Source organism: Cydia strobilella, chromosome 20 (assembly GCF_947568885.1).
Source record: "Cydia strobilella chromosome 20, ilCydStro3.1, whole genome shotgun sequence".
NCBI lineage: Eukaryota > Metazoa > Arthropoda > Insecta > Lepidoptera > Tortricidae > Cydia > Cydia strobilella.
In genome coordinates, this window is record NC_086060.1 from 5805051 (window position 1) to 5828136 (window position 23086).

The following is a 23086-nucleotide window of genomic DNA, read 5'->3' on the forward strand; positions in this document are numbered from 1 at the left end:
GTATGGTGCTATTTAAATCTAACTTAACTAAATATTTACAGAATAATTTACATAATCACTCGACTATTGTCAGATAAAAAACGAGTCCTTACATTTCAAATTCAGTTGTTATCAGACATTACTATTTATTCATTTCATTGCGCTTCTTCAAATAATTTGACTTTTCTTATCCAAGATAAATTTTAAGCATTTAAATATTGATAGAAAAAAGATACCATTTATGAGCATATTACTCAGTAACAAAATAAGTACTATTAAAGTTGATCAGACACTGCAGCACTGTTTTGATTCTCAGTTATTTCACTAGACTTATATTGACCGGGATATAGACCGTGATTACCTTTTGTATTGTTTATGACGGTCACGCGGTCTATATCCCGGTCAATATAAGTCTAGTTAAAAAAACTTCTTAGTTATTTTCTTTGTATTCTTCATTTTACTCATCAGACCCACATTTTTATCATATTCTTATTGCGGACCAGTTTGCGTACTAGGTGATGGCGATCCCCCTGACACGGGGCTCTGAACCATGCCTAAATGGGGCGGCATGCCCATCGGGGGCATAGGTCGGCCCCCCATCAGGGGATGTGGGTGGAAGTACTGTTGCAGCGGGTGGGGATACAAGTGGTGGGGGTGGCGAGAGAACTGCGCCATTTTTAGTTTCTCGATCTCCGCTTCTTGCACTCGCTTCGCTTTCGCTCGGCGATTTTGAAACCAGATTTTTACCTGGAAGAGAAGAAACCTTTGGTTAATAATCTTTCATGATGTCTAAGTCTAATTTAATCATTTAATTTAAAAGAATGTCCATTGAAATAGAGACGATGGTATCATATTTGGTACATCTGGTAGCCTTTATGAACTACCTCGACGGTATCGAACGTTGACGCAATCGGCCAAGAAACGGCTCAGTTAAAAATGGCGACCGTTTTTTACAAAAATTACTTCGCATGAGCTATATACATTTTAAAGCACTGTTTCTCGAAGAGTTAATAAAGATGTCTAAATTCGTTAGTTGATATTTACCTGACTCAGATAAACCTAAGCTGGACGAGAACAGCGCGCTCAGCGATGCTAAGGTTCTGTTTCTCGACGAATTTGCTCTCGAATCTCTCGATCGCTCTAAGTTGCTGCACTATGAAGAATGTTCTCGGCTTGCGGTTCGGCTTACCTATGCTTGCGCAGGTTACATTTTTATGCAAAATTTTCGATGAGTGAGCGAAGTTTTCTAAATGATATTTACCTGAGTTTCAGATAACCCTAAGCTGGACGAGAACTCGGCGCGCTCAGCGATGCTAAGGTACTGTTTCTCGACGAATTTGCTCTCGAGCGCTCTAAGTTGCTGCGCTGTGAAGGGTGTTCTCGGCTTGCGGTTCGGCTTGTGCTTGCGCAGGTTGCATTTTAGCTTCGGAGGGCCGCCGTTGACGTCTGCAACAAGAGAGAAGACTGTTAGACAATGCGGTAGTAAAGTATAAGTCTTGTATACTTAAAAGCACACCAAGCAACCTATAGGGAGAAGTGGATAGTTACTAAGGTAAGGTGGGGTAAGACTATCACCGGGATATGACTATCACTTGACTTATATCAACCGGGATATGGACCGTGATTACCTTTTCTATTGTGTTCAAGCTCCCGATATTTCGACGTATAAGTCTAGTTAAACTAACCGTGAATCATTCAAAACTGTAAGACTGTCACTTGTATGGAATGCTCATCCTGTCTTATTCCACCTTACCTTATATTTTTCTTATATAAGAAAACTTAGAAATCGTATTCACGATCTTAGTGTGGGACCGACTAGAAGAATTGTATTATTTAAAAAAATTGATTCAGTTTAATAACCAAACGACAACTTAAAGTTAAGAACAAAGTAAAAAGAATATATTATAACTTAAATTGTATTATTCAAATGTTCTTTATTAAAACAACACCTAAACTTAAACCTAGAAGCGCCTTAGATAACCTTTGGATAATGAAGAATGACGTTAATAGTTATTTGATTACCTAATAATCGAATATCATTATAGGTTCAAGTGAAACTAACATTTTCAAACATTTACGTAATTGAAATGTGTTGACATTATTGTCCTACAAATGGAATTCAATGATTCAAAAAAATTCATATTGATCTATCACGATTTTAAATGTAACAAATGCCTAATAATGTCATCTCTTCGGATCAGTATATTGATACTGGCATTATTATTATCACTATTATATCAGTTAGACCTACCTTTTCCATTCGCCATTGTGATTCAATTGGGAAATCAATCATTGACTCCAATTACAGCTCATTGAAGTGGCCAATGGATGTTATCAAAATGGCAAACTGTCAAAGATTGAATCACGCGCACATTCAAATTAAAAGTTACGTATAGTTATCTTTTCAACGACCTTATAACATGAATATAAGGCAGATAATTGCTTCACAAGAATGTTGGTAGACTGACAAAAAATAACTTATTTTTGACCATATCGCATTCATATAAAGTAGAAAATTGCTTGACAGACAGGTAGTTGGGCAATTTGGATGATTCACGCATCTCAATCCGTCGAAAGGCACTAAGTTTGTGAATAAACACCCTGTACAATTATTGACATTGTATATTGAATTTATATGTAAATAATGATGCGAGTTTCATTTGCAAACGTTTCACTCTGTAGTGTGATAACATCAAAAAATACAATGATTATGACTTATGGGTCTAATTATTCAAATATTAACATACGAAAATAAAACTTGTGATACTGAAATTGTAAGAAATAAAAGAGTAACGAATCCCTAGCCCGCTCTACTTAAAAGTATTAAAGCGCCACGTAATGTAATATCGAATTATAAATGTTTTAAATAAAAATAAAAGAAAAACTTAAATGCCGCATCTGTCTACCGCAAAGCAGATGCTACATTACGTCGATATATTATAGTGAAAATAATTCACTCCTGACCAGAGTTACCCGCGGAATGTTCACCGTCTCAATAAATCCAAAACTGATATCGCAGAAGGCCAAACTGATTACATCTCGCAAAATATGCGGATTTGTAAGCAAATTGACGACTTTATTGCCTTATTTGGTTAAAAAAGTTAAATAACGCCCACGTTAGATGTAGGAGAAGATAACAGGTTTACGATGTTTTAGTTTTACTTACAAGAACGACGCATTCATTTTACCCATATTGTGCATCTTACTGGGTTTTCCCCCTCTTGTGGAAAAACACGGGAATCAGTTTGAATAACAGTCATTATCTAAACTGTTAAAATTACAGATTTTCCAGCGAGTCATGAATTTCGTATTTCTCTTTCTTTTCTGCCTTGCTGATTTGAACAAGATGGATTTGCCAAGAATTTATTTTGTTGTTTGTTAGAGTTGGCATTTGACACATAAAATTTTGCGTGGTATTCTTATTGCTTTGTACAGTATAGTATAATTTAGTGTCGTATTATATAGGGCGTAAACCTCGAATCGGAGCCAATCATGTGGCTGAGTGCAACCGATTCAAATTACGGTTTTATGTAACAAATTTTCTGTTTTCAATCAAAATGTTACTTATTGCCAATTGTCGATAAGACTCTTTTTTCATAGAGATTCCTTTAGAAATGAACCTTATCAACTATCGACATTAAGGTACCTTTAGCCTGAAAGATTATGGCAGCAAATTGAATGGCTTCAATAACCAACCCAATGCAATTTTGCGGGAGATTGAAAAAACATGCCAGAGAGTTAAGTTACTTGGAGGTCTGATTGAAAACAATTTGTTTTTAATACAACAAACGTATATTCCTGTTTCTCTAAGAGGCGAGCAGAAACCACAAAATTTCTTCTAAAAACTATCTCAAGGCACATTGTCGCTTCATTCCTTTCATTAACATTTTGCAATTCTTTGTTTCGTCCATCTTTATGTATGTATTCGTATTCGTTCTTTGAACTAGTCTTTCAATTGTAAAAGCTCTTATTACGTTCTTATTTTTTTATATTAAGTTTCAGGAGAGAAAAAGCTAATAACTCTTATAATGACTTAATTTCCAGTGTCCTAGAGAAAAAGCTAATAACTCTTATAATGACTTAATTTCCAGTGTCCTAGGACATGTCATAGTTTTACCTACAATATGATTCCAAACACATCTCACATTCCAAAGTGTCTCTGACATCTAAAGAAATTAGTAATTTTTAATTAGTCACAAAATCATTATTAACCACAAACAAGGCAAATTAAAGTGGTAAATTGCATTTTAATTAGTAAATAATGATGTTACTGTAATTTTGTCATAGCTCAATATGAATTGAATTCCAAACCTGTTAGTAAAAGTATGCCGTTAAGAAATCAAAGTAATATCACTAAATCACCAAACGATATTTTAAAACTAAAATGTACAACAATGTTATGAATATTGAAACAAAATATGTATTAATTAAAATTATTCAATTTTAAACGCAGTTAATGAACATTTTACTTCATTTGTCTGACAAAGAGACGTCTATTAAATTCTGATTAGATTAACACGTGTCCAGAAAGTAGGTATTGTTAACTACATATTTAAGTAAGTGCTTGAAATTTGAGTTGCCCATAAAGAAGACAGAGAAGATTATATGTGGTATTTTCTATAAAAAGGGACCTTATTGTCGATGGCGCTTACGCCATTATTAACGATGCTCCGATATAAATACAGTGCCGCGCGACGCTGTGCGGCGTAAGGTCCCTATCCATAGAAAATGCCCCATATTTAGACTGGAAATGTACTAAATACGAAGAGAAAGCTTGAACTAAACTAAGATGATTTCAATAAGTCGATGTTAGATGAATTAGGTATAATAAAACAAACAAACTAAACCTACATGTGACTTAGACGTGTTGAACATATTATTAAAAAATATAATACCAATTGTGATAATGATGATGTTAAAGCTACTTAAAAGCGTTTGAAATATATCCCCGGCGCTTGTTGTGCCAACGTATTAATCCCAGTGTCAAACGGTATACACCCGCTTAATAGCTAATGGGAGAAAAAATAAAAGGTAAATTATGTGACAGGCCAAAAAAACGGTATTAATGTCGTGTTTAGCGGACGTCAAAGAGAGCGAGAGACGGAAATAGGGCAAGCGCCGCCGCAAACGCGCGTTTGAGATATGCGTTTTTTTAGACGCTTTTAATGGTTGACAAGATGTAAAAAGGGATATTTAGATAAAGGAACTTTGGATATTGAATTGCTACTTAACAACTTTAAACGTAGTAACGGGTATGATTAAGCTTAGTGAAGATGTTTTTAAATCATAATGCATTTTTTTTCTTGCGTAACTACATACTACGTTTGTAATTGTATACGTAGGTTTGTAGTTTGCTGAGCTAGATTATTTTTAGGACTTGCTAATCCTTAACTTATACGATTACGCTGCTTGGATTAAGTCAATAATGCAGTAAATGGCATTTTGTTTCTCAACGATTTTTGAAATTAGCATCAAGCGCAAGTGTGTGCACTTCCTTCTCGTCTGCTGTTAAATTGTCCCATTTAAAAATACATAAATGGGACTGTCTGCTTTCGTTCCGATGTTAATTGTCTAGAGATATCGGCTACAGATGTGCCGTTGAGTTACGCGTGTTGTGAGCGAGGAGAGAAATATGAGATCTTTTGTATCCCTTCGTTATTATGACTTGATCTTGTACTTTTTGGGTCTTAAGCGATCAACTAATCAGATTAGTATGGTCTTTGGGTTTATCTTGTTTTGTTTTCTCCTTGTTTAAGTATTTGTGAAACTTTACTTTAAATTTACCTAGAGGACAGGTAAATTAAATTTGTTTCGACTGACTGTTTTGACTGACTTTTTCTTAGTATTTATTTTAATGTCTTAATTTCAATTTCGTTAATTTTTGCATGCTTGGAGTTGACATTATATTTGCACAGGTTGATATACTAATTATAGGTTAATTCTAAATAGTGCAATTATTAAAGTATAATTTTGCAAAATAAAATAAAAAAATCTACCTAATAAAATTGCCTTTAATGTTACAGGTTCTATTCGCAATGCAATCTACAGAGAACCTACAGATGATCAAAGCAAATCAATAATAAGATAAGAACATGAACAAGAAACGAATCATCATATCTTAATTCTTACAATAGACCCCTCCTACCTACTTCAAACAAAGTATTATCGATTAATAACATGTTAAAACCTCAAAACAATTACGCATCTGGTTAACCCATTTATAATCCCTGAATCACTTTCAATTTTCAAAAATAATCCATATTCTCAAAGACAGTTGATATATTAATGAGGCAGCTTGCTTTTTGTGGACGGTACCCCATTAATCGTGCGAGGCGTGGTATGTCATTCATTCCAATATTTTAAATGCTCGCTGTACGGCCGACGTTTTTGCTGTCCGTACAACCGGGGAACATTCCGGGAGGTTCGGAATTTTTTACAATTATTTTGAGTTGGTATGGTAATGTATTGTGGTTTATGCAGAAATGCAAGTACGATACATTCTAGGTCGATTTATAAACAATTTGAATCGTGCAATAAATTAAAAGTATAAAAAAAACGTATATAGCAAAAAATATTTAGCTTTATATTTATATCAAACTCGTCTTTGACATCTACAACTTCACATTTTTATTCCTGATTTAATTTTTCATAATAACTATAATTAAATAAGAACATTCTATACAAATTGTTTTCTATTTTCATAAACATCATCAAAGATATTTCACAAATGTAAACGCATTTCTCTCCAAATTCACGATGCCAGATATGTTCATAAATTTACCAGCGCACGGTAGTTAATCGGCTTTTGATCTTCTAACCACTTTAAAAACCAAAACAAAATATCCGGGATTCCTCGTCGCCATAAATAAGGTTGCACAAAGCGTTTTTCAGCTATTAAATGTGCGCCTACGCATTTATCTAGCGATCAAAGTCATCGTACAAGCTCTAAGCGAGCGTTTGATTCAAATAACCAAGTTATAAGACCTAAAAGATATAAGACAACTCTTCATAATTAGAGACCTACTTTAACTGGTTCGCCGACTATTACATCGTATGCAATGTATATGAAGCCAGTAGGATCCATTCATCAGGAGATCTGACATTCATCTGCTGTACATTAAAAGGACTTAAGACATGTGGATTCCAGACTAATATATGCTCCTTTTGTGCACATTGGAGGCCATAGGATGAGCGACAAAAGTACAGGAAGTGTGAATAGGCGTAGATTTCCTGCTTTTTAGAATGATTAGATCTGATTAGGTTTTTAATAGGTAGTTTATCTAGAATCATTATTTTTTGTAAAGCTGTTTTTTCTTCATTTATGCTTGTGAATTTGTTTTCTAGTTAATAGGTAACCCAACCGGTCATTAGTAACGTAGTGCATAATTCGAGGTTCTGTCTTAAAAGTTTTCTCATGTGTTTATTAAAATTAATTAATCTTAGTCTTTATCTAAATTACAAGCTATATTTTACAATCCTCTGCACAAAAGAGTTCAAAAATTTCAATCACCACACAATTATAACAAATACTCAAATTTACTTGTCAATTTCCGGAATCCTTTTTCACTAAACTAAATGGAGTTAATATTTAACTGTAACTATAACCGCAGATTCTATGGCCCCAGAATCTATTTCGAGCAGCGACTAAGTTGTTTATTTCCAGCTAGGGAACAAATGACATGTTTAATGGAATATTAGTACTTTGACTTTTAGCGTGCCTATTAATAGGCGACAGATAAAACTGACGGGCCTAGCTATAAATATAGGTATTAAGTATTGTGACTTTATAATTGAGGGTATTGAGTAGAAACAAGAAAGGAGACAAGTCAATTATTTTTCAGTCTCTTACTTTAGTAAGTATTTGACATTATAACCAACTGTTATAATTAAGTATTATGATTACGACTGATTGTTTATTATAATAATTTCTCAGATGAATTTTGAAAGTGTAACAAGTGGAAAGGTGATAAAAACATCCCAAGTTTTTGAATTAATACTAGGCAATACGCATTTATTTACGCTACTAGTTATTAGAGCGATTTTAAACCCAAAGCGGATTTTTTTGGAAATGCTTCAAATTGTATCTAAGACTTTGAACCGACTTCTCTCATCACTCCAGTGATAATTATCCATATGTATCCATACTATGTACGCAAGATATTTACATCAAATAAATCAAAATAAACCTAACAATGTAACCAACTTCGAACCATATCGTCAAACGCATATTTGACTTTCGTCGCACTTGCAACCAATCGCTTCTGGGGACAATTATTTCATTAACGATTGTCGTTTTTGCTGACGGTCGTCTTGTTCTCCGTTCAAGCAGTAATTGATTGGGAATGCTTCTATAATTAGGAGCGTGACTTGCTGACGGTACTTCGGGTATGCAATGTGTGTGACTTACTGACGGTGCAATGTGTGTGTTGGCAGACAATCACGGTTCTAAAATGTTCTTTAATGAATGATTGACTAAATGATTGTTTCCGGATTAGAACATAAGCTTACATTTAACCAATATTGCTTGTTTGCCACTGACGTAGTATAAAAAAAAGAACGTCGATATTAAACATATGTTTTTAAACGTAATAATGGCATAAGGTGAAATAGACACATAAGGGTATTTAATTCTTTAACTACAATATTGTGTCAAATTTTGTATGACGTACCTATTTATGCAAAATACCTTGTTTATACAACAAATATGTCAGTTATGGGTTATATAATATCTCAAAAAGGTCAATTACGTCAAATTACTTAAACAAACTACGTGGCAATCCTATTTGTAAATAATATTTAACAAAGTTCAGCTTTAGAAATGATACAATTCGTGACCATTCAAAAATATTGTTATAAAATATGATTAGTGGGAATGAAAATTAATAACACCACCATAACAACTTAATTATCATAACGACCAATTAATAAAGGAATAAAAACGGTTATTGAATTTAATAAATACGTGTTTTGCTAGTTAATTAATAAAGCGTTGTGCACAATAGCGTTCATTAATTATAATTATTGCTCTGGTGACATAATTAAGACTTTATTGACAGCTTTGCAATTTACAATTTTTTTTTAAGTTGAGAAACAACGGAAACGTATAATTAGGTAAAACGTTAGCGTGGGCGATAACTATTTAACATTCAACGAAAATTTTAAATACACGTATCATTTTGAAATTTTGCCTAATAAATTCTAGACGAAATCGCAGTAAATTACTCAGTGCTGAACTTAATTGAGTATTTAAGGTGGAAATGGTAAATCGGGTCGGTAATACGGCACTAAGCGGCCCGCTTGATGCTACGTACGCTTGTAACGCCCACGCGCTAGTGTGCGCACAGCCTCAGAACTCGTTAGACATTAGCGCGTATATTTTATTTTTACTAATTATAATTAATGATAATGTAATCATTGCACTTTGCTTAATTATGTTATGGCATGCGAAATTTTTACGACATAGGTAATTTTTTTTTAAATAATACGTTATTTAAAATATACCTACATATACACTATAATTTAACTAGAACATAATTAGTTAATAATCGTAAATAATTTTCAAGAACCTACAATCATTAACCACGAAATATAAATATGTAGTTGCCCACAAAGCTAATTGAACGTGTGATTTGTCATTGCGAAATGGTTAATAATGACTAAATGTCAAAATGTTGATTAAGTTATATGATGTTTAACCTTTTAACCTGTTTTGACTTGCAATTTATTTAACTTTGAGTAGAGAATTGTTTTATAAATTTTATAAATTACAAGTCAAATATATGTGTCTTGACATTTTGCCAACGTACGTTGTTATTTATTTAACAGCTAAGTAGCCTACCTTGTTTATGTGTTTGCATATCACTTAAATACCGTGGAAAAATTTGCCTTATAAATGTACAATTGTTTTATAAGAAATGCACTAATAATACGAATTATTTGAAACATACACACTCAAGTCACTTAAAATATGTAACGACTTATGAGCTGAATTCATTAATACAGCATATTCACATTGATAATGTCACATACTCTCAAATTTGCCTTATAAATGTACAATTGTTTTATAAGAAATGCACTAATAATACGAATTATTTGAAACATACACACTCAAGTCACTTAAAATATGTAACGACTTATGAGCTGAATTCATTAATACAGCATATTCACATTGATAATGTCACATACTCTCAAATATTAATTTTGCCGCCTCTATCCTAGCTATCTCTCGATATTAATAAATGAACATGTTAGGGCCTAGCAGACAGCCCAGCGGGACGCCGGCCCACCTCGTCGAGACACAGAGCACAACCGAACCGTCGGCTCGTGCTTAGGTGCTGCGTTATTTATGACCGGAGATGAATGAATTAGTTAGCCTGTGATACGTCTTAGATTGCTAAATGTAGATAAAAAAGGACTCCATATTTTTGGGTATCGTAAGCTTTGCCAAAATCCACACCAACACCCCTAGATTAAAACTTGTCAAATTTAAATTTGGAACCAAAAAGTATCTTTTATGAGCTTGTTTATGAGCCCCGCTGCTGAACAAGAGGTTTCCTTCTTCTTTTCCAATGTTCCCTTTGTCTTGTGACTATTATACATAGCTCATTGTGACTCAGAATATTCTGGTCAATTGTAAAAACCCTATTGCTGTATGGGTGCGAAACGTGAAAGGTCACAAAAGTCATCTCGCGCCAGGTACAAGTAGGTATGTATTAACCATTTAACCGCTAACTCCGCCGCATTCGTATATACTGGCCCGAGAAAATTTCTAATATCCAGCTGTGGAGATGCTGCAATGATACTCCGATCGAACAGCAGATCAAGCGCCAGAAATGGAGTTGGATTGGGCATACACTCCGATGAGATCCTGAACACATACCGAGGCAAGCCCTAGACTGGAATCCCCAAGGAAAGAGGAAACGTTGCCGTAAAAAAGCAGACCTGGCGCCGGACTATTGTTGCAGAGGCGAAGGCTATTGGGAAGAATTGGAGCGAACTCAAGCACGAAGTTTAAGATCGATCCAGATGGCAGCGCACTGTGGACGCCCTCTGCCTTATCTAGGGACATAGGACAATAATTCATTGTGACCATTAAGTATATTACTTAAAGTTCAGATCCACCAACATACAGGGGCATGATTTGCTTTAAAGTTCTTGTTTCTCTATTAACAATTCAGCCTTAAAACCAATTGCGAAGCCGTCTAAAACACTGTTGTTCGTGTTTGATTTATCTACATCGGCACCACAAAGCAATTTTGCAAATTTATTGTTCCCGATTTCTTAATATTTAAATGTTTCATAGTTCCAAGAAGGCAGAATGTCATAATTTATGTCCGAACAATGCGTTTACCAAAAGATATGAAGTAGATAAGAATCTCAATTGACATAAGGCATTTCGATTTCGTGTCGACTAATGTCGTGAGCGGTTAGATGACAAATTATCTAATTCGCTTCGCTTGATTATTTTAATTAGCTCAGGTGAATATAAATAACACAGTTCGATATTAAAATGAATTTCTGTCATTTATTGTAATAATTTGGGGAAGTTGCTAATCGCTCCTAATTTTGTACAAAAGGTTTACTTTAAATTACTTCAAGACTTGAGTTGTAAAGTTTTATTACAAATCGTAAAAATTAATGAGCTCACGTTTTCTTAAACGGGATAATTCGGATTAGAATGTCCTAAAGCTAAAGATCAACCAACAATGATATAAACACATTTTCATAATACGTAAAAATTACTCGCTTAAGTATATATATTAGTTTAAAATTTTACATTTTATACTTTGTGGTATCACACGATCATCAACATTAAAACAGTAGCAAGCTTTCGTTTAATGGCCGCTAACCCGGCTCGTAAAGATGCCACTTTATCGCAGCAGATGACTCGATAATATTAAAATTCGGAAAAACTCGATTCCGAGACGACGACTAATTTGATAAAATAAGTACTAACGGCTCCACATTTTTAAGATGGAATCGGCAAATTAAAGTTACAGCTTCGTTTTTAGGAATCCTCATAATTTGGTAAATTGAGTAAATTTTTTAAATGTTCAGAATTCAAATCTGCTGTGATGTAGCTATGTCACATTTTAATGTAGCTGTACTGTTTATATTTTCTTCTACTACCTACTAATATTATTTTGTTCTTGTATAATTTGCAGAATGTCTAAATATTTAAGTTCAATTTATTTTTCGAGTTATCGTCGCGGTAATTGTTTCCTCTTACCTCATTTGTGTACTGTACTTGCTTTTCATTCAGTTATGTACTTTACTACTTATTAAACTAATAATACTTATCGACTGTTTTTTCCTTAACCGCAATTGTGTTAATCATCTAATAATAGCCATTAGTAACGCTGTTGACAACCCTATTCCGCTAATTGATTAATTCAATTCTAAAGTCGTTACATACGACGGTTGTAATTTTAAAATGATTCGATTCTTATTGCCTGGTACCGGTTCTGTCATCTACGACTTTGAAGTGACCTATGGTTTTTAGGTATTTGTATGATAAAATGACGTTTAAAGATTAACAAATTATATCTTTTTAACACTTTAAGAACAAACCTCTTGTAACAGTGATTAAAATTATTAGGAAGGAAAAATAATGATTCAAAATAATTATCTTGAAATGGAATATGCATAATGATGTTTACCTATACCTATGTCAGAAGACAATAGATAATAGAAGAGGAAACATGATCATTTTAATTGGGTATGCGGCCCACTTTACAAAAAATCAAACATCTTAAAGGGATAGATGAAATACAAGGTATGAATGAGGCATAAACTACGCTTTGAACAACTAATTTGATTATATTTTTCGACAGCGCTATCTGCTACTGTAGTCACATTGTCTAATTTACAAATAGGCCCGGAGTACCTCTAGGCTCAGTTCTCGGACCCGTAGTTTACAGGTGTGTGTTTATTGCGTGTTCGATTTTCAAAAGCTACCGATCGTGTTTTGGTCTGTGCTAATTGACCAATTAAGCGAGCTTGTTTTCGTGAAAGAATGCGACGTTTGCCGAAAAGGAGCGGGGTTTGTTGCGCGTTTAATGGCCAATTCTAATTGGTCAATGGCTTGGGGTCACATTTGAAGTTCGTATTAATACTTTAGAGGACATTTGTGAACTTGTAAAATTTTATAATTTACTTAAATCACTTACTTTAGCGGCACAATAATGACGTTTGGAATTCAATGTTTTTACTAAGTATACAGAGTAGAAAAAATTAATGGGCCCTGGAGGAAAAGTGCCTTAAAACCTTAAGTTAGCTCATTTTACTTAAAGGAAACATTTTTTTAAAGTAAAAAAAAGTCGAACCGACTAATAATTTCAAAAAATAAACACTTGCTCTATTCTACTAGACGATAAAGTTAATGTTAATGATAACATTTCTTCAAGAAACATTAGGTCTTACACCCGTCTGTCGTACAAAAACTACAAAATATCCATAAACTCGAATATTTAGTACTCAATAATATTTTTAGACAAGCGAAATCAATTTCGCTTTTTTTCTTCAGAAAAGAAAAATCTTTGGATGCAGTTTTGTTTCTTTTTAAAAATAAAAGAATGTCTCCTTTAAGTAAAATGAGCTAACTTAAGGCACATTTCCTCCAAGGCCTATTATTTTTTTCCACCATGTATACTTAGATGCATACCGTTGCTATTGCTACTACTTGTTTGTTAACTAAAGGATTAACCCATTTGCTCATATAGCTGTTGGCTGTATTTAAATATTTGCTTATTTCTACGTAGGTATAATTAAATAACAAATAGAAGCCCAACACTATCGTCTTTGCTTTTATTGTTTCTATTGTAATGAACTGGATGGATGAGGTGGTAGTTTTTAGGGTTCCGTACCCAAAGGGTAAAAACGGACTTACTAAGACTCCGCTGTCCGTCTGTCTGTTTGTCACCAGGCTGTATCTCATGAACCGTGATAGCTAGACAGTAGAAATTTTCACAGATGATGTATTTCTGTTGCCGCTATAACAATAAATACTAAAAAGTACGGAACCCTCGGTGCGCGAGTCCGACTCGCACTTGGCCGGTTTTTTAATGGTACTGAGCAGGCTGTAAGCTTCAAATTTAATAATACTACAAGCTCTATTTAACTAGTCCTTTGACAATATATTAACTTGAACCGTAACCGCAGTTTAAGTTTAACTGCCTCTTAAACGTTAATGCTTAGTTCTGTGTCGACCCGTTTAACTATAGCACACAGTTCTGCGAACTACTAAAAATATATTCAGTGTTTTCAGACCACTTTTATCTTATTCAACAAATAAAGAATAATGACACGTATTATTTACTAGACAGGGTTGATTTTGCAAATGAGTTGCAGTGTTTTACTAATTTGCTAAAGCAGGAAGCACGGCTGGTGTGATGGGAACACAGTGCCGTATAATCTTCGTCTCTGATGTTATCTGAAGATTTATTAGTTCTGTCAACGTTCGAGAGGTGGCGCTAGCTGGTAAGTCGATGCTACTGGAATGATCTACTTTACAGCATGAACGGACAAAACTAAATCATATACAGTTGGTATCAAGATTGATATTTGAATGGTTATCTTCAAGACCTCCCATAATACGGTTTCGTTTGTAGTTTCAGTAAGTCAAACTAAAAGATATGCGGCATTCGAAATTGATGACATTAACTGAAAGGTCACAATTCCTGAACATCTGCTCTAAAAAGCTTGACCAATAAAGGAAAACAATTCAAAAATTGAATAATTGAACAATTTATTCGCGATCGAGCTCGGTCGACTCACACGCATACGAATCGATTAGCCGCTTCGTTACACCGCCAGGCGGAGCCACGCGTCGATAAAATACTTGTTAAACTATGGCAAAATGAATTAAAACACATGGCCAGCCAATTAGGAGAGGCAATCGTGCGAGTATCGGGCGAAAAAAGACCTTTGAATACCATACAAAGGAAAATATAACTTAAATTAAGTGTAGCAAAGTAGGTATTTGCGTTTTCGCGAGCTTAATAATAGGGAGCTCCGGTTACAGCGCGCTAACGACTCGACTTGGCTGATAAGCCTTTTCAGTTATTCTGATAGACAAATATGGACGTATTTATCTTTAAATTTGCATTACTTATGGATCGCGTTAGAATGCATAATGCTATCCAATTGCTATAACATACTATATCTACAAATTGTGAGTATTAAAATGGACCACAGCACTTTAAAATAAAATTCAATAAACTTCCCATTCTTATTGAATGTGTTTAACGAGTGTTTGAAATATATGTAAGTACAAACAAGGTCTTGATAATTTAGACTTGTTAATTATTTAAAGTGCTAGCTGTTGTTTTATTTGCTTTGTATATGTTCTCATATCAGCTCTTTATACATATAATATACTTAATTAAGTACGTTTTCAAAGCCGCACGTTTTTACCATTTGTTATAGTTCTTCAAGCATATTTCCTATGAGTTGATTGGTTAATAAAAACATCGATTGGTTATGCGGCAATTTCCTATTGTTTTTTAATAACGTCGTAAAATCGAAATTTCAATTATCATGTAAGTTAAACGACCATTATTGAGCCCAGGTCGTATAGTTAGGCCCGATAAGAATCGTAAAGCGATATCTTTCCTAATCAACATAGTGCAAAATATCCGCATATGTATGGGATCAATAAGTGTAAAATTAAATGGTTTATAGTTATTGAAGTGCAAGCTAAGGATAATTATGTATTACTGCAGGCGATAAATATCAAAATATTTTACCTGACAAGTACTTACTCAAACAAGGATGAAAACTACTTACACGTAATACGTGTATAAAAAGTAATACTACTCCAATGGCAGCGGCTAAAGCGTCGGTTGCTAATGCAATTAAAGGTTAAACCATTGAATGTGTATCACTCGCAGTTGCTTTCGAGAAATTATTTTTATAGTTCTGAGAAAAGCATCTGCTAGCAAGTAAAATGTAAAAATAAAATTTGCAGTGGTGAAATGTGAGAAATTTGTGTGTTTGTAAGGGTAATACCTATTCTTAATGATGTTTAAGCATATCTCACTCACAAAAGGATTATAATAGGAAATTTTGTGTATAAAATAATAAAATTAATGTAAAGTTTAAATTTAATTTATATTATATTGTCTTCGGTTACCGCGATAGTTACTCATGAAATAAAACTATGAAAACGGATTATATCGCGTATATTGAATTTATAATACAACCGTTGACCACGAACGCTGTAAAGGGTTCGAAACGTCGGGATGTATTATAAATTCAATATACGCGATATAATCCGTTTTCATAGTTTTATTTCTTAATTTATATTAGTTTTTACTTTGATATTTATAATGGAAGAGGAAAACAATCACGGTCAATTAAGATACTGATCGTAATAATTCAATAGAAATAATAGATTGATTAACAAAATAAATACTAGCTAAGTAATTATTTTGTTAATCAATCCATGTTCACGCAATGTGACTTTATGTTTAGTAATTCAACAATCGTAATAGACCATTATGTCGGATCGTAAACAAATAGGAAAGTACGGATAATGGTCGTATTAACGCACCTATACCTTTACCACCTTTAAAATCAAACAGTCTTAACTGCAAGGTATTATCTATTGCAATTTCGACTCTATTGCAGCTATGCTCAGTTTAAAATTGAGTTAAGCTTTAGTCAATTATTAAGGTCTATCGTGTCCACATCTGAAAAGGAATAGTGACGTAACTACAGAACCCCTACATTGCAGTATGTACTCTATTCCCGTTGTATTAAGTTTTAAATGCATTTGCTTGGTTCTGGCTAGCTTGAATGGCTAAGGATATACAATAGTAGCATTGTGAAGGCTGTGGTTTGGTTTCGCAGGGTGTTTGCGATACGTGATTGAAATGAGATTAACTGTTAACCTATCGTCCTTTGTAAGCAGAGCATTACGAAATGCCAAGGAATTCAACCTGTATTCAATTCATGCAGAAATCTCAATAATGAATATTAAAGAGAGAAAGATAGAAGTTAATGATGACAAATGACCAACTGAAAATATGTGCGACGGGAAAATTTTAGAACAGTAAGAAGTTGTAGAGAAATATGATATCAACTCTACGCCCACGTTCAAAAACATACCCACACACGAATTATTAGATTATAATGAAGTAGCATGTACCTATTTATGTTGAAATACTAATTTTGATTAAAAAAATATAATGAGATGAGATATTATAGCTTTGACAACCTCAACGTAATTTGCAAAACGAATGAGTGGAGAATTGAAAAGGTAATGTAGCGAGCAACTGCGTAATCGGCATATATCGACAATGGCTATTTGGCACGAATGATTTTTATAGCGATATCAATGCGTTTCTAGGAACCATAGCAATTACGCTCACGTACACATTTTGACTCATATTTCTACTTTATAATAATTATACATAGGTATAGTATAAGTATCAAAATTTCAAAAACTTTGGTTCGGATTTTAAAGTTCAGTTTAATCTTAGCTTTAAGTTTTTTAGTACTGGTAAATTGTAAAATATTTTTAAAATAGTAAAAATGTATTTGGTTTATCAAAATAATATCAGATTTTTATTGGTTATCGTAAAACAACAAAGCTCAGTGTTAACAATACAGAAAGCGAGCAAATTAATTTAATTGCGATTATGGTCACTGAAAAAAAAAACAATTATTTGCTAATTTCTGCAGAATTATGGTCAAAAGTTAGAATCAAAAGCGTAATACATATTTGTAACAAAAACTACCACAAATCCCTAAAACATAAATTTGGCCAGAAATTTGACTAATAAATAAATTTACTTAAGCATTAACACATTTTTGACAATAGAGAATAACAAGTGTTGTAATTGAATAACCTTAACTTTGCAATTAAAAAATGATAACATCTGAAACTTGTCTAATGAATTCAAACTTCAACAAATTTTCGACAGCCCAATGGCAAAGTCCCATAACCACAAATAGCGAATAACGATTAGTGTAGTAATTGAATAACCATGTACTGGCAGTGGCAGCTAATCGGGTACCGTGCGGCCTAATGGCGACTCCGCACGCAAATGCGCCACGCTACTGTTGACAATCTAGGCATTATGCTAATTTACTTTTTTAAATTTTATTACTTGCGGTTCACCTAGTTTAGTGTTGATATATTATCATTTGGTGGAATTATTTTTAATATTTTTAATTCACGCATTTTTAAGGTCTGTAAGAGGTCGCTTTTAGTGACAAAAGCGCCTATCGTTTAGGTTACCTCTACTTGAGTTGCTGTACTCATTGTATTGATTTATGTATGAAATTAAGAGTATTCATATTGTATTGTTAAGAGTGTTAAGACACACACATGTTCCGTCAACCTTTGTTCGTAAGTGCAAAAGTGTCTTTTTAATTTTCGTTATTTTGTTTGCAAAAAGAAAGAAAAAAATGTATTTCTATTTATTTTGTGTTTGGTTATAAATAATGGACAAGAGATAGACGGAGGATAGGAGTTTTGATTAACATACCCCCTTAGTTTATTACTTATTTGAATTAAATGAAGTTGCGTTGTCGGGCATTTTTAAATAATTCGTCATATTACCTATACTTACTTCGATACAACTTTTCACTATTTCAATACCCTAACACCCTGTTGTTGTTTTTTATACCACATCGGTGGCAAACAAGCAAACGGCCCGCCTAATGATAAGCAGTCACCGTGGCCTATGAACGTTTGCAACTCCAGAGGTGTTTGTTACTGATTTGATAATTAATGTCATTTCCGGGAAAATAACTACACTACCTAAAGACTTTAATTGGTTATAATTTAATAAACGTGACAATAATTATGAATTTATAAAACATTGCATGTGAGTAATGCATCAATAGAGAGAATGATTTAATAAAAGGAAAATTTAATTATTATATTAACATGAATCACGTACCTAAATAGCTTAATTATTAAGTAACTCTTTTGAATTTGCTATTATTCAAATTTGTTTAACCTCAACAATGGCAACCACAGATATGTAAATCTTATTTGGAAATTCCTGATCCTTTTTAAACGCGTATGTAAGTAATAGGTATACTGTTAGTAATATTTGTGTACTCTCATACCTTCCACATATTTTTTTTTAATCGCGATCTCAGGAGATCTATTTGAGTTACCTAGACATCTAACTCCAGGCATTTTATTATTTTATTATCAGAAACAAAGCTTTTACTGTTTATCCAAAACATTTCTCCAAGTCTCACCAACTTTCCCGTTTTCGGTCAATTATGCGCCGGCGGCCATGTTGGGCCGCCATCTTGAATGGGATATTGTTTTCGCGACCCGTTGTTTATGCACGGCTCAAGTCGGCTTCGACAATCGGCAACCAGTTTGTCAGGATTTCGCGGATTTGTTTGGGTTTGTCTAACTTTGAGGTATTTGATGCTTTCAAATCCGATGTATTCAAATGATTGTCATTTTATGTCAATCGTCTGGTTACATTCGTCATTTGATGTTTTCAAATCTGAATGATGATATTTTATTATGTAGGTAAGGTACGAGTACTAGCATTTATGAATTCATGTTATTGATTCGTGTGATCTTCACTCATTATTTAAAGTTTTTAAAACGGGACTTTATCACCTTCACTTACTTTTATTATTTATCCTGACGTTTTGAACGTGACACTAAAGTCTTCAGGAATTTGTTAAACAATGCAGTTGATAATTGATTCTATAATGCCAATGTTAATTTATTAAGTGGTGTTGTTTCTTGCATATCATGACAAGTATAGGTGACAAGAATTTGATTGATAGATATTCAATACCTCTTTATTAAAGTGCATTAGGTATTCTTGTCTCAGCTTAAAATTATTGTTTTTACATGCTAATGTTTCTTAATAAAATAAAAAATATTGATGACTTATGTAAAATTATATAAGCGTATAGTACACACAGTATTCATTTACGTATCGATTAATAAGTGATAAGGATAACACTAACAATTATAATTAGGTACGTACTGTAATTAATATAACGAATAACATACCCACCTAATCTAACCGAAGTAATATGTACACGTTATTAAAACAAAATAATTAACGGATCATTCAACTAATTACAATTATTGTTCTCATACAAGCGGTTATTAATAATAGTAGGTAGGTATTATGATGGACCGAGTACAAATGAACTTGGATCCGTTTTTATAAATAAATAGCATAGAGACTAGGTAGGTACCCAATACAAGGTAATAAAATATTAATATTGATTAGGTAAGTATACAAATATGTAAGGTTTTGTTTGCGGTTAAGTAAACGTGAGTAGCGTTACTGTAACTAATTGCTCAATTACGGTAAAATATATAATAGGTAAACCAAATTGGAAAGGCCAAAGGTTGAGGAAATAATACTTGTCGGAAATATAAATTTTTTTGGCCAAAATAAGGAAGAAATAATTTAATTTAATAGGTAATTGAAAACGTTAAATTCAATGCGCTACATAATTAAACCATATAATATAAAATAAGGTTTATTGACAAAATAGCTATCCATTCATCAACAACCTGAAATTAAACAAAAAAAATACGTAATCAAAAGTAAACAAACTAAAACCTACTATGTAATCGTTACAGCAAAATAATCCCGGAAACAAGATTCGCAACGAATTCCAAAAGACATAATTCAAATAGGAACCATTAAAACAAACACCGATACAAGAAACTCGACAGATGATTGATGACCTGCGCAGAGGCGGCGCGCAGTAAATTAATGATCACTGACAGACGCAAAAACCAACAGAACAATTAAGAGAAACTCGAGAAACCGAAAGCTAATTAGAAATGAAATCGTGATTTTGGCAAGGCGACTCCAATTGTTGTCGCTTAGAAAATTTCAGATAAGATAAAAACTTAGCAGAAATATTTTCAAGTTGGTCTTGCTTCGTAGTAATCGAATCAAATAAAACGTTTTCGAAATGAGGTCATTGCAAAACATCAACTTAACAAAGATGTAAATGAAAAACAGGTACTACATATTGACCAAAAATAATATAGGTGGCGTTTAGCTTTTCAAAAACAGGAAGAGTGATTTAGAGTTAAAACAAAAGTTTTAACTACTAATATCACTTGGAAAGATCTAGATAGGAAAATGAACGAAATTAAGGAATACAAAACCGTGTGACTATTCTTTCTTAGATTAAGAATAATAGAAACCGTGAATTCCGCATGTTTCAATTGCTGTGATCCTGATATTATCTCCCGTATAGGATTATATCCCGTCCCGTATCATGATTTAAAGTTTGTTGTGATCATTTAAGAAAATGACCGCTAAAGAACTATGGATAGCTAGTCAAACTGTGCGATTATATTTCCAAAGTAGCAAATTTTCATATGCCTTCGTATTTATCTACTTATAATTTTTTTGCATTGCAGTTTTCACTAAGAAAATGTGAGCTGAGAAAACAAAAAATAAACGAAGTAAAAATTTAATCTAATAGATTTTGAATTAGGTACTGACCCGTTATGTGTCCAACGTTGAAGTGTGGAGGGAACAGAGGTCCAAAGGAAGGCACGACGGAGGGCGCGCCGGGCCAGCCGCCCAGCCCGTGGTACGCCGCCGCCGCCGCTGCCAGCGCGCTGAACGGCGTCGGCCGCACCGGCCCTAACCTCTCCTCCTTCGATCGCTCCTCGTCCTCACTCTGACCGTTCCGCAAATTTAAATCTTCCACGTCAACTATCGAACCGTCTTCGTATTCGTCATCCGAAGACGTCACCGTCGCTGAGGCGTTCAAATTCAAAGGAGGCGTTTGTGAAGAAGGCCGTGGAGACAACGACTTTCCACCCGGCAGCTCGGGCTGAGCCGACGGCGATTGTCTTAGAGGAGATTCCGGAATACTCCTATGATGCCTCAGAACTTCAGCAGTCTCTTCGTTAGCTTTCGTGTCCGCGAGTATGGAAGCCACGCTAAAGCTTATCCTCGAAGGCTTCGGTGGCTCCGTAGCCTCCGCTGGGCTTCTGGGGTACCTCGAAACACTTTCTATCGCCATATTCACTTCTTTCTCTTCGTAGCTTTGTTTCTTTAACATTGAACGTTCAGTTCCATTTAGCACAGTTCACTGGGGGATCGTGTCGTGTACGCATGCGGGCGCTCGGAGGTGGACTGGCGGCCGGAGCGGCGGAGGCCCTCGAGGCGGGCCGGGCAGGGCTCCGCCCCCCGTGGAGTCGTCCCGCTCAGCCAATCGACCGTTCGGCCGAGAATTGATCCGCGCGCGGGCCGCAGGGGGAGCGATTTAGCACGCTCTTATCTCGTTAGTCTCCTTTGTGATACTCGATTTTTTGTAGGAATCAAAACATAATTACCTTTTGTAGGGGTTCGCGCGTTTTGATCGCGCACTTTATGTCCGCCACTAAAGGTATAAAGTATAAAAATATAATGAGGAGTCGTGAATGCCGCTTGTTAAATCCTATTGAGCGGTGCTGGAGCCCTTTATGAGATTAGTGCCGCGAGAGATGAATTTTGACGCAGCGCACGGATCCGTTTCAAATTAGGCTGGTGATTTACTTTGTACCGCTGACAATATTTGCGATATGATTTATTTGTTTGAATCCTTTCGATAATTAGGAGCTTTTTGTGATTATATTTTATCGGTGTTTTGATTGCGCCAACATTAATGTTATGCATTTTTGCGAGATTTAATCAACACGGTTGAAATTCAGCAGTCGCTTAAACAGTTTTTTTGTTGTTTTTAAATTAATTTTCTGTTATGCAGTTAACATGTATGTAACTTTCTATTGTAGTTATTCATTTTAATTTGTAACTAGTTAATGGGCTAATTGCACAGGGTGTAAGATACTTCATTCAGAAAGGCACTAGGTACTAGCTACTGGTGGATTTCATATTTAATTCAAAGATCATACGGTTGCAAAATAAATTCATATTAAGTATAACCCTTAGTTTATTTTGAATAATAATTACTGTTGTTATTGGGTCCCCTTTTTTTATCTAGTTTTTATAGAGGCTTTGGACACTCTAGGTGAACATGTCAGCCTATTGGGTCCCTTGTCCATTATTTTTATTCTCATCGTAAATGAGATATAAATTGAAAAAATTAACCTATGTCTGTTACATCTATTACCTATAATTACATCAAA

General features: G+C 34.2%; 1 protein-coding gene across 1 annotated transcript; it reads right to left on the bottom strand.

Annotated features, from left to right (window-relative positions):
* Positions 1-421: 421 nt before the first annotated feature.
* LOC134750726 (muscle segmentation homeobox-like) lies at positions 422-22137 on the bottom strand. The gene is made up of 3 exons (XM_063685965.1): positions 21453-22137; positions 1241-1425; positions 422-726 (listed from the first exon to the last, which is right to left on the bottom strand). The coding sequence occupies exons 1-3, from the start codon at positions 22018-22020 to the stop codon at positions 469-471; spliced, it is 1011 nt and encodes a 336-aa protein (XP_063542035.1). The 5' UTR covers positions 22021-22137; the 3' UTR covers positions 422-468.
* Between the last annotated feature and the right edge of the window lie 949 nt (positions 22138-23086).

What these genes read in the sequence shown, in the direction of transcription:
- LOC134750726 (XM_063685965.1), bottom strand. Translation starts at nt 22,020, where the DNA reads ATGTTAAAGAAACAAAGCTACGAAGAGAAAGAAGTGAATATGGCGATA. An exon ending in CAACGTTGGACACATAACGG is followed by an intron (nt 1,426 to 21,452) that starts GTCAGTACCTAA and finishes CTCTTGTTGCAG; the next exon opens with ACGTCAACGGCGGCCCTCCG. An exon ending in TAGGGTTATCTGAAACTCAG is followed by an intron (nt 727 to 1,240) that starts GTAAATATCATT and finishes CTTCTCTTCCAG; the next exon opens with GTAAAAATCTGGTTTCAAAA.